We start from the raw sequence: 18,196 nt of genomic DNA on the forward strand, positions 1-18,196 counted from the left end.
TGGGGGAAAAGAAACACATCAAATTAAAATTAATTCACTGAATAAATCCCACGCACTTTTTTTTTTCAAGTAGACAAAAAGACAATCTTTATTGGTGTGTTTCTCTCCTTGCTCTGACTTCTGTGTTTACTTTTGACTGACTGACTTTAATGACTGAGGTCAGCTTCCACAAAAACACCACATACAGAAAAGGAGACAAACTCATACATGACGCGCAGACCTGGAGGATTCCTACCACTACCAACCATGGATCACGAACCAGAGAGAAGAAGAAGAACAATAGAAGGACAGCATCAGTGGAATAGAAGAAGAGAAGACACTTTTTTTTAATCTTCCACGGGCTATACCCCATCACTGAATCCCACACAGGAGTAATTAACAGTGATTTTAAATGCTACAAAAATAAGATGAAACAGGGAAGGAAGTGCTTCCCCTTGTTTGTGTGTTTTCTTATGTGTGTCTGTGTGTGTTTGTGTGTGTGTTTGTGTATTTGTGTGTGTGTGTCTTTGTACATGTGCATCCCATGGCTCTGTATATGTCTCTCTGAATGTGCTTTTCTACATATGTCTGTATGTACACGGAGTTGTTGTCACGTGTGTATGTATATGTGTGTGCTCACAGTGCTTACTCATTATATTCACTTCCCAGCTTTGAAGATGTTTCTGTCCAATGAGACACACACAAACACACACACACACACACACACACACACACACACACACACACACACACAACACACACATTCTGTGCTTTTCCCTTTACAGTCATGTATATACTCACAAGAAAACCATCTCGCTATCAAAAACTGCATGTGTGTGTGTGTGTGTGTGTATGTTTGTGTATGTATTTGTGTGTGTATGTGTGCATGTGCATATGTGTGTTTTTGTGATGCTACCACACACAGCTCGCCTTATTTGCCACAGTCTTCTGTTACTGGTTTAAGCCTCAGACCCAGGACCAGTTTCAGTCTGTGTGTACGTCCATTGTAATCCAGCCCAGGCTCCGAGGGTCTGATTTCCAGTCAGTTTCACCCTGTGGGTCCATTTATCTCCCAGCCCGAGCTAATTCATCAATGGCCAGACAGGAGAAACTGTGTGAGGAGAGAGGGTGAATTTCCCTTTTGATGTCTGAAAAGTCTCCGGGAGAGAGCACGAGAGCGGTAGCAGGGTGTTTCTGATTTTTCCCCATGAAAAAATATATCATCGTTACAAACAAGATTGATTGTTTCACAGTGGTCATGCAACTTGAGTGTCGCCTCCTTTTCTCACCTGTCCATCGGTTCATCTTTCCTACCCCAACCCCCCCAAGCACCACTACCACCACCACCTCCAACATTTCCCAAAAGCTCCCCGACCCATTCATCCTGCAAGTCCGAGAGAAGGTACTGTAAGTGACCACAGTCATAATAATACAGAGAGACAAACAGGTGGGTGACCAGTGGTACATTCATACATGAGAAAGTCATGGTTCCAGAAGTCACCCGACCTAATCGACAGTGCTGACGAAGCCTGCGCTGACCAGGCTGTGATAAATGCTTTGTTTAGAAACATGAACAAGACAAAACAAAAAAAAAACAAAAAACAAAAAACACATCCCACCTGAAAATATACACCTCACCAATCCCACCCAGAACACCCCTCCCCAAACATTACCCTCCCACTCAAACAGGCTATGTTTATACTTGTCATTATTCTGTGATATTTCATTAAAAAAAAACAAACGTGATAATTATATCATAATTCTGCACAGGATCTGAAAGTAAATACATTTCCCATAGTGTTATATTCATTCAGTGCCTGCATTGTTCTTCTTTTCCATTCTACACAGGCCAGACCACCTTTCCTCCTACATCTCTATAAAAATTGGCTTTTATTCTCGTTGCAGTTGGAATTTGTCCAAATAGTATAGAATTCCAATTACAAAGCAAGCACACCCACTTCCAATTCATGCTGCTGGGTGAGCAATGTGAGAAAAATCCAATTTTTGTGCATCCAGGCCTATCTCTTAATGCACCCCCCCCCCCCCCCCCCCCCCATGATTGGATGATAGGAATTGCCTTGGGATGACAAGTTTAATCATAGCCATGGCTACATCTACCCCATCAGTGGCCAAGAGTCAATAGTCAAATCAAAAAGGACCCTCTGATATGAGTGCAGAGACATTTCCCTTGTGTTTGTCAGCTGAGAGGTGCAACACATCTGTTCCGCCCGGACTTAGGGGATCAGAGATGAGGGGCAGCTTCCAAGGCAGCTCAAGACCCCAACCATCTCAGCCAGGCCTGGGAAGGGTGTCCGTGTCTGGGCCATGGAAGGGGGCTGGCAGTGGGGGTGGTTGGTGGTCATATAGAGGTGGAGGTGGGAGGCAAGGGACAGAGACAGAGGGCTTCCCTGAGGGGTGGTGGATTTAGAGGGACAGCCAGCCCAACCCAGCAGCCCAGGGTGGGAGCTCCAGGAAGAGGAATAATGGGTCACAGCCAGGAGAAGATTCCCGGGAGCAGTGAGGGCAGAACCGCTAACAGGGCCACAGACCCTTGCCTCCAGCTCGGACCTCCGTCAGTCAGGAAGGGCTCTGGAGAGTCGTATCCTGACCCATCTGAAACAGAGAGACAAGAGAAACGACAAACAACAAAATATCTGAACTGAGAAGGACACACAGATGGATACAAAGACAAGACAGAGCGAATGAACTGTGGAATGAATCTTAAAACTATTTTGGGGGGGAGAATGGAAGGGAATTGAGTGACAAACCACAAGATTCTCATCCTTCAGCAGGCAAGGAAAGGCAGCGAGAAGAGCGCCAGAAACGGGTGAAGATGGGAAGAGGGAGGAGGAGAAGACGACAGCAACTGAGCTCTGCAGGGGGTTTAACCAACCTAATTACAGTTTAATCACAGAGACTCTGAATCTGGAGCAGCTGACACACACTCACACACAAAGACACAAATACACACATGTGCAACCGCTCAAAGCTCACTCTAGTGACAATATTTCACAGATGAGACAGGTTGCAACATGTCAGACAGATTACTTTAACTGCACGCAAACAAAAAAAGAGTTGCAGTAATGACAGAATAAAACAATGCATGTTGTTTCAGAAATTACAGAGGAGCGGGGGACTCCTTTGCCTCTCAGTGAGTTATGGAATGATTTGAGCCTGGAAAGCTGCGAATCTCAGCTCTCATTCCTTTTTACGAAGATCTTCAAAGCTGTGTCATCATCTTGGGAGACGTATTACTATACCCAGGTTTGATTCTAGCGTCAGTCTCAGCTTGAAAACTCGCAAGGCTGTCTCTGCCTTTGAAAACAGGCTACAGGTAGATTTTCAGAAAAATAATGCAAGTGTAGCATAAGGCAATCTGACCCCCTATGCCAATCTTCTGTTGAGTTATTTTTAAACGATACTATCATAGGCCAGCCTGGCACACTTAGGTTCTATGCCAATCAATGAGGTTATTTTCCTGAGCTGGTATTATGTGGCAAGAGAGTTAGCTTCATTTTTCACCGCAAGACTAATGCACTCAGATACATTTATCAAAAAGTCTTTTTTTTTATTGAATTACACTTCTACTTTATGTGATAGGTTTATTATTAGATTGTTCTCTTGTTTCTTATGAGCAAATCTAGTGATGTTGAGGCTTGGCAACATTTTTTTAGAGAGCACTTTCAGCCTGCTCTGTTTTCTTTCTGCAAGGACAGAAGGTCTCTCTCGCACCCTGTGTGATGTGAAGTGATTTGACATGAGGTGCGCATGCCTAGTGTCTGCGTGCTCGTGTGTGCACGCTTAAACTCACGTACACTTGTGTGTGTTTAGATGTGCAAATGTGTGTGTGTTTGTGTGCCAAGGTGTTGAAGTAATGTCTGGCTGGTCTGTGAATCAGAGCAGAGAGTGTTTGCCGGCGCATTTTATCAGACCTCTTATTCCCCTGTAATTTTGCTTTGATAGCCAATCTGGACCTTTGTGAATGTGTGTGTGTGTGTGTGTGTGTGTGTGCGCGCGCGTGTGTGTAGTTAGACTGTGACTTACCTGGAGGTCTGACATACACCTTCAGCTTTAGACATGCCCGCCCCACATGGTTTGGGTGAGGAGACGCTGTAAAAGAGATTGAGAGGAGCGATAAGTTGAGAGAGAAAGCGATTTGTGCTGCTTATTGCACTCATAAAGTAATTCAGGACATTTAATATAAGTTTTTCATGCTGCTGTAAGAACCACAGTGCTTATTATTGTGTTAGGTGGTTGGTTGGTCTCGGACATGATTCTGTGACCAAGGTCCTCTAGTAAAATCAAGGTGTTTATTAACCTCCTTCTCTCTGCATCAAGTTAACAAATTTCACACAAATTCACTTGCGACACTAGTGACATGCACCATATAGCAGTAGATTTGACACACTGCCTCAATATAGAGATGAGATTAGATGCATTTTCACTTCCAAGAGTCCTATAATAATGAAGTCCTTCCTTGTGAGCTCATCCCTCTGTGCTGTAGACCTTCACTGCGGTCCAGAAACTATTGAAAACACATAAATGAGCTCCTGTAATGGTTGCTTTGGGAGACGCGATCCTTCATTCCTAAATAAACATATTGACGCGATAGTTTGTTTAGAGTCCATCCTAAATAAATGCTGTAAATACACACTACAGCATAAAATGGTTGCTAATCTGCAACTGAACATACAGTAATCAAAGGCCCGGACTTTTGCAAGATATTGCGGTACCTGTCTGTTTTTGCATATTACCCTAGCTTTTATTAAATGAACCTTTCCACCTAAACTTGAAGTGCTGTACAACGTTAACTCATTCACACTTGTACTCTGACGCTAGAGGCTGAAATGCAAATTGACAGCCAGCTCATAAGGAGCATTTTGAGCTTCTTGCTCAAAAATGCCTTGCTGCGGTGTCCGGTGGAGTCGAACCCTACAAGTACCTCATAAGCCATACTACAGACAGTATTGAGAGAGAATAAGAGAAATAAAGGAAACAAAGGCCATCTGGAGAGCACATTCCCCTGCCAAGGTATCTCAAATCATCCCTTTAATGACAAAAATACGGACATTTTTTTATCAACTGGTTCTGGATTGAGGGTGGCATGGCTCGGAGGTAGAGTGGCTGTCTAACAACTGAAGGGTCACTGGTTTGATCCTCACTTCCCCTGGTGACCATTTCGAAGTATCCTTGAGCAAGATACTGAACCCCTAATTGCTCCTGATGGCCCTGCGACGGACTGGCGACATGTCCAGGGTGAACCCCGCCTCTCGCCCAATGTCAGCTGGGATAGACTCCACCCCCCCACCTAACAGATAAGTAGTACAGAAAATGGATGGCTGGTTCTAGATTTTTCCTCCACCCTAAGTTCTGTCATCCTACCAAATTTCATCAACAATTTTTCAACAAAGTATCTTGCAAACAGACAACGCCGGCCAGCACGTCACCGACTTGACAGAGGTGATAGAAGGTGATGGAGTTGGTTCATCCTGCTGACAGAGGACGTGTCAGGAGACTAAAGACATCATTAAAACCATAATTAAGTATTTCCCTGGCCCATTCTGTACCTCTCCATGAAGTTTTTTTGAAAAATGGCCTTATAGTTTTAAATGCAGCTAAAATGCAAATGGGACTAATCCTCTTATTTTGGTTGAGGTTTTTAACGTTTTGAGTTGATATTCTAATTAAGTGGTTTCTTTCCTTAAACATGATTATTTGAATTATATGTCTAATTAACTTACACACTGTTTGTAATTTAATATCTGGATTTCCAATAAAGCTAACGGTAGAAAACCTCAATTTAATCCACCCCAATCACTCCAAGTACATATTGATATGATGGAATGAGAGATACAGGGAAAATAATCTGCAGACTTGGTTCCCTTGAGGAATATATTGATTTTTTTTTTTTTAACCAGAGAACAGCAGTCCTGTGATGTGACTTGTGTTTTCATGAATAGAGAACTACATTACTTCTTGGTCACTGGGTAGCAAATCAGCAAAACTGTAATCTGCATGATACAAATACATCTGTAATGCTAACTCAAGCGTGTAGGACAAAGCAAGGGAGTTTAAGTGTAAATTACCACCAGGTAATATATTTTAAATTGCTATTCAGTCATTAATGTGGCTTACTAGTTTCTTGATTATATTTATTGCTTCGGGCAGTTGGACTTTTTTTTTATACTGAATCCTTTTAAGTTATCCACTTGCTTGTGAACGGCAGTAAACATACTGAGCACAGCAAGCAACACAAACACGTCTCGAGGGGATAAGGACACACACTGGGATTCCATCACACTCACATTCATACCGAAGGGAAATGCAGACTCTCAAATCAACCTGACTAGAATGTTTTTTGGAATGGAGACGGAAATCCATGCAAATTTCCCACAGATCCAGGTCCCTCCTTGCCGTGAGATGACATTGCTAACCACTGAGCCACCCTGCTGCCCTGGCTGAATGCCACAAAATGAGAAAAATGTTAAAAAGTTACCGTGATTCAAACTTCAAAGAGTAAATTAAATTGAATCTGGGGTATTAGTCCCACCTGACTCTGATATGAAATGGACCTAGAGACCCTGGAGGAGAAGGCGGCCCACTCTGGCCACTCTGGCGTGCACAAGGATGTGCAAAAGAATGCACATACACTGGTGCTCGGAGACCTATTGGCCTTTTCCCTTGAGGAAGTCTGTATAGCCAGAGCCCACAGTGACCCCAAAGAGGACCATCATCAAGATCCACAGTGTGCAGGAAATAAATCTGACCTGTACTCTGCCCTCTTCTCCCTCTCTTACTGCCTACTACCCCTCCCTCCATTTGTCCCGCTGCCATTCACCTCCTCTACCCTTTCCTCCCTTCCCCATAGTCCACTTCTTTTGCCTCAAATGTCTTTGAATCATCCACTTATCCTCCTCACAGTGCACAGAAAAGTGTGTAGTGGTCTCCTATGAAGACTGGTATAGAGCTCTCGCTCCTGTTGTGTGTCTTTGTCGTACCTTCCCTACTGTTTCACTGAAAGATGCTAACACTAGGGGAGAAAAGCTAGAAGTGACAGATAGATTTATATATACTCTCCTCTCTTTTATCCCCCTTTTCTTTGCACCCCTCCTACAAATTCTACTTTTGTCCTCTTTTTTTGGTCAAGTCTTATCGGCTCTCACGTTGCCTCCGTTTCCCAGCAAATCCACAACCCAACGTGTCCTGAAAACCCATTGAAAATCACTCAGGCTCATCAGATGGCAGCTGTGAGAAATAATGGGTGGAGCTGACCTGTCAATATGTCAGCCACATGACAAACACACACACACGCACACACACACACACACACACACACACACACACACACACACATATGCACATAAACACGTCTGGTCATGAATCAAGATCTAAAATCAACGTAATTTTACTCAGAGGAGTGTTAGAAAAGAAACACACACACACACACACACACACACACACACACACACACACACACTAACTTGGGATGTTTAGTTAAAACTGCCCATCCTTGTACATCAATATTGAAGTGATGTCTGTGGATGTGTTATTGTGTCTATGTGTTCATCTGCATGTGATAGACAAAAATGAGTGTGTAGCTGTCAATCAAGATGATTGACATGGCCATTCACGGACTCACAATCGCTTGACAACTGACCCCACAACTATTCTCCCTCCCTCCCTCTCTCTCTCTCTCTCTCTCTCTCTCACACACACACACACACACACACACACACAGCACAGAGCACATACACACTCGCTCAGACTCCAATCTTGTGGATTACACACCACCCTCAGGGGTCCCCGAAAACACAATACAAAAGTCAGCAACTATACAACTCTTGAGGGGCCCTGTCCTTACTTACATGGAACTGAAAACAAAAGTCTGTGTGTGTGTGTGTGTGTGTGTGTGTGTGTGTGTGTGTGTGTGTGTGCATGCGTGTGTATGTGTGTGCTGACTGGGAAAAGTGCTGTTGGACATGGGGGGGCTGTTATCATCGCCTCTTTAGCTCTCTGACTCTCACCTGCTGTGTCTTTGTGGCACTGTAGACAAAAGACTGTGGAAATATTTATAAATTCACACTTTAAATTTATTAGCAATACATTTGGAAGGTAATAGTAAGTGCTTCTATTATACAGTAATGCAAAACACCACATTTTGTTTATAAGTGAGTGATGACATGACAAAATTGTGGTACTATGTAAGAAATACAACCTAGATAAAAGATAGAGCTAGAAATAGACTAGAGTCTTGCCTTGTCTGATTACTCCCTTCTGAACATATGCAGAGTGCAGAAGCACTGTCCCAGAGAAGAAGCATTATTTGACAAAGAAATTGTCACATTTGCATGACAACACGAGGCTGCTATTTTATTAATTGTAATCTGGAGAATCCAACATCTCCCGCTTAAAAAAAAAAAAAAAATGCTAAAAGTCAGAATTTACGTGACCAGTCAGACTGCACTCTGACTTCTACTATTGTAGAAGAAATGTTGCTCTGTTGGAGAGTCATGGTCACAGTCACAGACACAAGTGAGAGTAATATAGAAGGAAAGGAAGAAAGACATGATAGAAGTTTTGGACTGAATTTGATCAAATTTGGTGGAATAATTGGTAATACTACCAGGTACTAGTGATTAACCTTTAGAGGCGATCTAGACAAAAATGTAGGTCCTAGACCTGGAAGACTTTTCTAGGTCTCTCGCTGGAGTCAGCTATTAAGAGTAGTAAAGAAAGATGAACATTTTGGCATCTGATATTGATATGTTTGAAAATCTTCAATGGAAATATGTTTAGCCAATGTATTTTAATTAGAGGAATAAGTATTAAGATCCTGAAGACAGGATGGATGTTGTTGCTTTACTGGAATGGTAATGCGGAGGTTCAATGTATGGTGGATGGGAAGAATATTTACGTACAGATTTTGATAAAACTACTGTATGTTTTGTGAAAAATTACTATTTAAAATTGTAAATGTATCAGGTCTCAGTTCTGAGGAAGTATTTGAGTCATTTCTTCCTGCATGCTGGTGTGAGGATTTAAACAGGAAAACCTCTCATCATAAGCCTGTACAATCCTGTAGCCTTCACACACTTCTCTCTTTCTGTCACCAGAAAGTTTGGACATCAACAGGAAAACCTTTGAAAGTCAATTTAATGTTCTTTTCTGTAATTACCAACTGATCATGCACTAAACTAGCTGGGTGCGGTGTATCTATCCCACCTATAACTGACACAGCGAGCTGCTGAAACCAATGTTTAAGAGTAATTTGAAGCTACTATTTGTCCCGTGTCTGCTGGGGGGAATAATAGCCCTTTAATGTGGTACAGAAATAGTCCCGGGGGGCCAAGGTCCATCTGTGACACTAATGCATCACTTGTTGAGGTGAGGGGAAACATCAATACAGCTTATATAAAAATGATTACAAACTACGCCTGGTGACATTTTTTACCACTTTGCTGAGTGCACCATTTATGGAGCAGACTGAGCAGAGAGATACATGACGAAATAAAATGAGTGGGAGAGTAGGGGGGAGAGATTGAGGGTGTATTTATGCACGCTTGTGGATGTGCAGGCAACATGGTGGGCTGTGTTTGCGAACTCTCAATCAGCTTGTGTTGATTGCATATTTACATATCGTTTACAAATGCATATTGAGCAGACACAAGGACAACAAGCAAATACAGGCACAGCGTACATTTGCACATCTAAAACAAGACACCCCCCCTCCGACACACACACACACACACACACACACACACACACACACACACACACACACACACACACACACACACACACACACACACACACACACACACTGCCTCACTGATAACCTACAGATGTAGTAGTACTCGTGTCCGGGCCTGAACTCAAAGCCCAGAGAGAAGGGTGTGAAGAGCTGGAACTTCTCTGAGAAGCGCAGGGGTCCATCAGGACCGCTGGGACGGTTGCACTCCCAGCGTTTGAAGCCACGCATCCTGTGCTGACAGGAAGTGTAGCCCTCATGGTTGACCATGAAGAGGATGTAACGCTCCATGCGCCCGTGGGATGGAGGACCCTCGTAGTAAGGACAGTAGATGTCCAGATAGTCATTGATGTTCACTGCCACCCTGTACTCTCCGTGCCAAAATCTGTAAAAGACAGAGAAACAAGACATTCAGATTACTTTATGAATATATATGATCACAAACAGTTTCAGAAATAGGCATGTAAATATGCATGGGAAGAGCGTAGATGAGATAGTGTGAGACATATATTTGAGACAGAACTATACTACAGATGTCTGAATATTTATGACCTGTATTTGGAAATGAAGGAAACTGAGCATCCACATTGCGTAGTCATGCTGTGTACCACTATTATAATATGAAGTTATATGATTCCGGCTTGGAAATTCTGGTCTATGTACATCCTCAAAACCGTAACACAGTCAGCTTAGTGGTTCCATGAATTGCTCAGTGACACGTTGAATAATGCTTTCTGATAGGTTTTTTTTTTTTTTTTTTTTTTAAAGATCTGACTCATAGCGGTTTCCTGCAAAAACACCCTGGAGGGTGTTCTTTACTGATTTAATTAACAAGAGGAGGCCATAAAAATCAATAATGATCCCTTACAGCAAAAGATTGCATAGTTCCTAATTCCATTTTAATAAAGCTTGGTAGCTCGTACGCTTCATTGGGATTATCGGTTTGTTTGAAATAGAGCTTTTTTTTTAAAAAAAAAAAACTGATTCAGAGAAGTCAAAAGCAGTCAAGAGAAGTAGGTCATGTGATGTTAGGGGACACATTATTATCTCACCCCCTAAAGCTGTGTACAGAGGCAGCTTTGGTGAACGTCCACTTAGTTGTGTAGACATACCGACCGCTGAGGTTGACATGATGAATAGAAGTGGGTCAGAGGTTACTGAAGGAGAAATATTAGTTACTGCGTGTATGTGCTGTGGAGATTTTCCTCCTTCTGGCATTGAGTCAAAGAGCTTGTGAAGTGACTGCAGGTAACATATGGAAACATAGAAGATGTTAGTGTGTGCGCCTCATCCTTTTTCCAACAGCCCCTACACATCAGTTCAATGTCTTAAAACATATGGCAATGTTTTCCCTGACCATAAGGTTCTTTTGATGTTTTCGTGCCAGTTTTGCCTATATGTGAAATTTTGCGGAATTCTTGAAGTCAGTAGACTGAAACAATCTCTCTTGGTAGAAGAAATGTCTGGCAGTGTTCTACATGTTTTTTACTGGCAAGAAATCACATAAAAACACCAAAAATAAACAATGCATCAATCAGTTTCTCAATACTTTTGCCCAGTCACATTCGTTTGTGCTCACTGAAGATGTCTTGAAAACAGATGATTGAAATGTCCTTCTTTAAAAATAAATAAAGAACAAATGACTCATTGGTTTCCTAACAGTTTGTTGAGGATCTTTGTCAGCTGTGGGTTAATATATACATGGTTGCACAATGGTGTAAATCGCATCAGCTCACCCTGCGCAGAAATGCGGTTGATTTATTAGTTTTATTCATTTTGGGGAAACAATGGAGAGTTAGGTCACAGAAGAAGAACCATCCTGCGGGGAAACAGACAATTGTTCGTTTCTAAAAAACAAAAAAAAGAGTACGAAAAACATATAAACTTTAAACAAGCTGTGGGATCTCATGTTTATAATCTCAACATAAGACCAGAATTTAAATCATCTATGATAGCCAAAGGTTTTTAAAGACTATAGTGCAGCATTTTTGCCTTCATCTTCTGGCAGTGAAAACTAATGTTAGAAGTGGGCTTAAATGACATTTTTGAGTACTTTTATTTGGTGGGTATTTGTTTGTATGACACGACTTTTATTCCCCTATATTTCAGAGCGAGTTGTTGTTGCTCGTCTCTTTTAAACGTGAAGCGTTGAAGTCAGCTGCTGTTTTTTTCTTTTTCTCTATGCGACTGGACAAAAGGTGTGTTGCATTTCACTGATGAAGTATTTTGAGCCGACCCTACAGGCTTTGTGTGTAGCATCGGGGTTCTACAAGGAAATCATTCATTACAGTTGGTGGTTTTAAGAGAGTTACACAGTTCTGTAAATGCAGTTTGAAAATAATAAAGCAATGTATTGACATCAAATAGAAAAATCTGAAACTTTGTCAAAAAAGCAAGTACTCCAGTACTTTAACAAAGTAAAAATTGGACTGAGCAACTTTCACGTGGTGGGGAAGTATTTGACCAGGGGCATCTATACTTTGACTCAAGTACTGAGGTTGTGTACTTTTTCTAGCCCGGGCAAACCGGATGTCGTTGTGCACGCAAACTCCATGCATCCAGAGAGATTTACCTGGCGGGGATGAGCTTAATGAGTGTGAATGTGAATTCATTTTGGCGTGAATATAAGGGATGTTCATTTATATGTAAAAGCAGTACTCTATAGCATTAAAATACATAATAACTTTGTTTCATGTTTCATTTTACTTTCATATCAGCACCCTTGTGAGAGAAAATACAATATAGCGCTACATGTAAAATAAAGCTCAAGGATATGATTTGATAATCCACCCACCGTAATTCAAAATTCGAGTTGATTTTGAGACATTCTTTAGTGCACCGTCCTTCATTAAAATGTATGTGCTGTAAAGTCAGATCCCGCATACGTCTGCATCTTGCCGGACACATTTTCCGCTGCTCGTCATTAATATAATCACTCACATTGGCAAATGTACCTTGTCAGGTATTTAAAATTCAGCTGCAGCACATGATCAAATCTTGTGTCTGGAAGCTCAGCATTTCTGAGACGCGGGAAAATGTCTTCAATCAAATCCGTATAAACAAAGCCAATTGTCTGGGACCCTCAACGTCTCAGATGGCTTGCACACAGATTGAGCCTTTTAAATAAATTCATCATTTTCCCCCCTCACCTTGGCAGTAATTGATTGCCTGGAATGAAGACATTTTCGTCTAAGCACTTTGGGTTAGTTGGATATTCAGCTTTGGGACAAATTATCCCAATAACGGCAGTCTTCGCTCTTTCCCAGAGGGCAAATCAGGAAGTGAGTTAGATGTGAAATAAGTGCCTTCATGCTTCAGTGCCCTATCAGAGCAAGTTTTGCAGGTTCTAAAGGGATCCTTGAACAGATCATTTAGCGGCATTGATCCACCGGGGAGCCCCTCTCGGCTCTCTCTGCTACCAATCAACTCTGATTAACAACTTAAGGGGAGAGGCAGACAGTGGGAAACTGAGGGAGAGATGTACGGAATGAGGATATAAAATGGAAGAACAGAGGGAGTGAGACAAAGAGAGAAAAGAAGAGAAATGGAAATACGTGCAGAATATGGACAATAGAAAGAGGGAGAAAGGCACATAGGACGACGGAGGATGCGGTAATGAGATTACATGGTAAAAAGAAGGAACGAGAGAGGAGGAGAAAGGAGGGAGGCCAGCTGGAGGAAGAGCAGATGGAGGAGGAGTTTTTCCGTCTTTCATTTCAATTTGTATGACTGCGGTTTTCCATTTGAGACAAATGTGCTTCGCCTATTGATTGGGCAATGATACATTTATGGATGACTACCTTGTACCTTCTGAATATTCAGCACTTTGGCCATACAATGAAGCGTAGAATTGTGTGCCAGGTTGCATGCCTGGATGTAGTGTGTGTGTGTGTGTGTGTGTGTGTGTGTGTCGTTGTCTTGGTAAAGTGGGTCTCAATGAGTGAAGATCCTCAATCCAAGAGGGGTCTAATGTGCAAGGATACATTAGGTGGTAATAAGCTACTCAGTGCCCTGCTCCTATGACTCTGTCTGCATTCTTAATATGCCAAGGGACAGGGAAGTGTGTTGTTGCGTGTGTGTGTGTGTGTGTGTGTGTGTTTGTGTGTGTGTGTGTGTGTGTGTGTGTTCCACTGCACTTCAATCTGCTTAACGGTACATGTTAGTGTGCTAGTTATGTGTGTGCATGAGTGTGTGGCTCCTACGTCTCAGGCAGTGTGTCATTTAGAATTAAATACACACACTGCATTGGCAAAAAAGACATGGGAATGCACTCACACTCAGGGCATGTCTCTTTCTCACACAACATATGAGTGCAGTGTGTGTGTGTGTGTGTGTGTGAGTGTGCGCGCGCATCTGATTAGCAGGGCATGTCTCTTTCTCCCATGTATGAGTATAGTGTGTGGGAGCATCTGATAAGCACAGGTGGTTTTCTTTTAAATGGACTGTATTTATATAGCAAACTCCTACCTACTCAAAGAGCTTTAAGTGTTTCCTCATTCACACACAAGCCATGCAAGGTGCAGACCGACTCATAGGGAATAAGCATTTTGCTCAAGGACACTTAGACACAGTCATTGTGTTTCGTGAGGACTGAACCAACGACCCTTCGGTCACTCTATCTCTGAGTCATGCCACCCTTTTAATGTGCAAATGTGTTTTAGACCCCAGAGTTTGCACATTGCACAGATCACATCAACCCCAACAATATTTGTGACACATTTTTTTCTAAAGGAAAGCTTTGTAGAACATTGTTAATCTGCACCATGTGCCCCCCTTTCACATGAAGTTAATAAAAATATGGATTAGAACAGTTTCAATAGACTAATTATTAGCACTGTTACAGAGTTATTAGACCATGTAATAACTTTTTTTAAAATATATATTTATTAAGCTTCCAAACTCATTTATTTAATTCCAAAAAGTATTAATGAAAGAGCGCAAAAACATTTAAAAGGTACTCAGTGTAACCTACAGTAAATCAAAGGAGATGGTGTTGCTCCTTCCTGTCTTGTAATACCCCTTCGTTCCTCAAGAGACAATAGTGAGTGTCTTTGTTTCTCACCCTTTCTTGATATGAAAGCTGATTCATACATGTGTGTCAGGTCTTCGTAGACTTATTTTTTGTGGTACTTCTACTCTTATACAGGTGTAACAGAAGTAAAACATAAAAGTTCGAAATTCATGGTTACTCGACTTCTCAAGAGCTCTAAACACTACATGACAAAATGTTACGTCAGTTTATTATGTTATGTCATCCTCAGCTTCATTACTAAAAATGAATTCTCTGTCTTGTGACCCCAAGCAACAGTCGAGCTAGAATAAGTCAATTTATTATGTTGGACTAAAGTGGGACTGTTAAAATATAGGTAAAATCATACAAGCCGGTCTTTTTGAACTTGGACTCACCTACCTCGGCTAACGCTTCATTCGGTTTAAAATTGGGAAAAGATTTTCTGGACAAAGGAGGAGACTAACATTGTGCTGTCTCAGCTTAAGGAGCTGTCAGTTTTTCTTTATTTTGATTTAAGTCCACTATCTGACAAGTTTGCTAACTGTGACGCAAAAGGGGAACTGGCACTGCAACCAGCTGTAAAGGGTTATACCCCCAATTACTGTTCTGGTGGTGGAAATACTCTCAACAGTGCATGTAAACCTATTAAATAGCAAAACAGACTGCTGCAAACCTGCAGACAACAGTTTCCTCCTCAGTGCATCTGAAACAAATGACGAGAATGTACGAGCGGAAAGCCACATATTCATAAATTGCACTATTTTCTGCTGGGATTGTCTGACATTTCTACAAACAAAAACCTGGCTAATACATATCCCACAACAGTTGTTACAATACAATGATATAAAATTCAACACATACTGTTGGGGGCATTAAGGTAGCTTACAATAGAGTACAGTACAGAACAACAAAGCTCATCTAATCCTTTTGCTCATTCTGTGCAGACTCTGATCAGTAGGCCAAGAAAATATATATACAACTCATTTTGTTGGTGATGAAACGGGCTGTTATTAAACTGTATGCTGTTCAGTGCGTGCTCTTTCTTAGGTTTTTGCTCAGGCTGTCCGGGCTATTTCTTTTTTTAATCCTGTGTGTGTGGAAACCTGCACTGTTTAATTTGGTGGTTTGCATCATTCACACAGATTCTCCTCACTCTTTCAGTGCAATTGTGTGGTGAGGCTAGTAGGGAGACGCTGCCGAGAGGACGCGGCTTTTGGCTGCTACAGCTAATCTGGCGTCGGTGAAAAAAAATGGCATTGTGTATTTGTGTGAGTTTTAAAGTTAAATGAGAGGGAGAGAGAGTGAAAGAGAGAGAGATGAAGAATGACACATTTTTCTTTGTGTCTGAATGTGTAGAAGTGTACAGTAGTGTGTGTGTGTGTGTGTGTGTGTGTGTGTGTTAATGGCCACTCCTTAGTATTCTGGCACCGCTGACTCATCAACATCATCTCTCAGCATGACTGTGATCAAAGCCTCTTGGTTAAAGAAGCCTTGGATGTTTACCATACCTGCCTGCGTGCTAAACAGCAGTGTGGATCAACCAGGAAACATCAAAGGATGCTCTGCTCTCCCCCCGTTCTCTCCCTTTCACTATGCCATCCTTCTCTTCACCCATAGCTCTCTCTCTCTCTCTCTCTCTCTCTCTCTCTCTCTCTTTCTTCCCTCCAGCTTCACTTGATCTCCCTTTGTCACTCTCACTAATGCAGCATTCACACTGTGGCCTGAAAAAACAGAGCTCTGAGTGTGGGTTGTCAGTCAATGAAAAGGCTTCCCAGTCGGCATTGAGATTTTGGTTTAAAAAGAGAAGGGGAAAAAAAAATAGTTTGTCCACGGGTCTTTCAATACTTGTTGATGCAATGTTTCGACCTACAAGGGTCTCGTCAGGCCAACATCCATGAAAAGGGAAAGGAGGCTAAACGGTATACAAGGCAAACACAACTAAAATAGAGATTCCACCCACCTTCCCGTCCTTCATACAAACACTACAAAATTGAGACTTGCAGCATCTGGGTTGATCCCAAAATATTTATCAAGGTTCAAATTTGTATTAATCTCTATAATCACATTATGACTTCTGGTGATGGAGCAATGCTTTCCATGCTGTGTGTGGTGCACACGGGCACAAGGACACACAGGTATGACCAGGCATTGTTTTAACAGTAAGTGAGAATTACTGGTGTTTTTCTAGCCATTTACACTGCAGGAATAACATGACGCTATTACAAATTTAAAAAAACGTTCCCTCAAAGATACATTTTTAGTACAAGTACAATACTTGTCCTCAAGAGGCCGGAAGTGCACATTTTGACAAAAAGGAATGCTACAAATGAACTGGGGGGTACAATATTGTCTTTCCCCAAAAAAAAAAAAAAGTTAATTAGTTTTACCCTATTTGCTCACATTGGTACAGAGATGAGAAAAGGGGAACAGATTGTTCAGTGTCTCTGCCGGTAATAGAGGTTACAGTGCTGAATTGACTTCTGTTTCAAAAGGCACTGTCCAAGCACTGAAAAAGCTGTGACGCTGTTTACACGTCACGCCTCTACTGTGGAGTGACGAAATGTCGGCAAAACCGCATGCTGGGGCAGCATTAGTGTCCTCTCATGACATGTTTGGATGATGCCTCACGAAAGGTTATGCACGGTTTTCCACACGTGGTCAGCACAAACCTCTGCGGTTGGAACTTCAAGTAAAACGCTGGATACTTACTGGACAAAAAAAAACAAAAACACAACAACAGATGTCCCGAATGCATCTGGCTCCTGCACAAACACATGGGTTGTAAAATCATTATATTGTATTACTCAGATTTAAGTGCTAAGAATGAATTAGAACAACGTGTTTATGTCAACAAGCAAGGCGTAATAATGCTGATTGCTGAGGCAATTTTTACAAAGCTTTTGTAACAAAACGGCGCACCTATGAATGCAGTGAAGGATAAGGTACTTGTTAGTATGTATGGATGTAAACATATTTGGATGTTAAATTGTTTAAAAGTCTTGAAACTTTAAGGAAAATGCACAGGGCTCATTTAACTTAAAATCTAAAGGTGAGACACAGATTGGCAGTTCTTTATTTTTCTTCAACAGGCAATAGAAGAAAATCTGCTTGTTTGATTGCAGGAGTCAAATCTTAGTGAAAGCAGGTGGAGGAATCCGTGAATTGATTTTCAAGTTTTAAACATCTAATTTATCTTCACATCTCCAGTTGACGGCGAAAGTTGTGCCAAGTTTTGCCAGCACAGAGGGGGATGTATTTTTTTTGCCAACACTGACTTTATCATCATTCTCTTGTTGACAGTAATGAACATCTGGTTTGCTCTCTAGCACATAGCACTACAAAGACGTGGCTCCATTATCATTCCTAACCACTCTATGGCTAAATTAAAATGCTTTAAATGTTAAATTTCATATTCAGTATTTGAAGAGCACACTTTCACCTCATTTGCTGTTTTTGGC

The 18,196-nt window shown here is 41.7% G+C and overlaps 1 protein-coding gene across 2 annotated transcripts in view; it reads right to left on the reverse strand.

Annotated features, from left to right (window-relative positions):
- Nucleotides 1-2,030: 2,030 nt before the first annotated feature.
- Nucleotides 2,031-18,196, reverse strand: part of efna2a (ephrin-A2a) — an 83,905-nt gene continuing 67,739 nt past the window's right edge. Inside the window, exons 2-4 of one of the 2 annotated variants that reach the window (XM_086183113.1) lie at nucleotides 9,820-10,112; nucleotides 4,024-4,089; nucleotides 2,031-2,592 (exon numbers count right to left, since the gene is read on the reverse strand). In XM_086183113.1, coding sequence (XP_086039239.1) covers nucleotides 2,468-2,592; nucleotides 4,024-4,089; nucleotides 9,820-10,112 — 484 coding nt within the window. In that variant the 3' untranslated portion in view covers nucleotides 2,031-2,467. Of the gene's footprint in view, nucleotides 2,593-4,022; nucleotides 4,090-9,819; nucleotides 10,113-18,196 lie in introns of both variants that reach the window. The other variant, XM_086183114.1, reaches the window with a different exon arrangement.

Source organism: Aulostomus chinensis, chromosome 17, assembly GCF_037954235.1.
Source record: "Aulostomus chinensis isolate RoL2024-O1b breed Wild chromosome 17, RoL_Achi_v1.0, whole genome shotgun sequence".
Taxonomy (NCBI): Eukaryota; Metazoa; Chordata; class Actinopteri; order Syngnathiformes; family Aulostomidae; genus Aulostomus; species Aulostomus chinensis.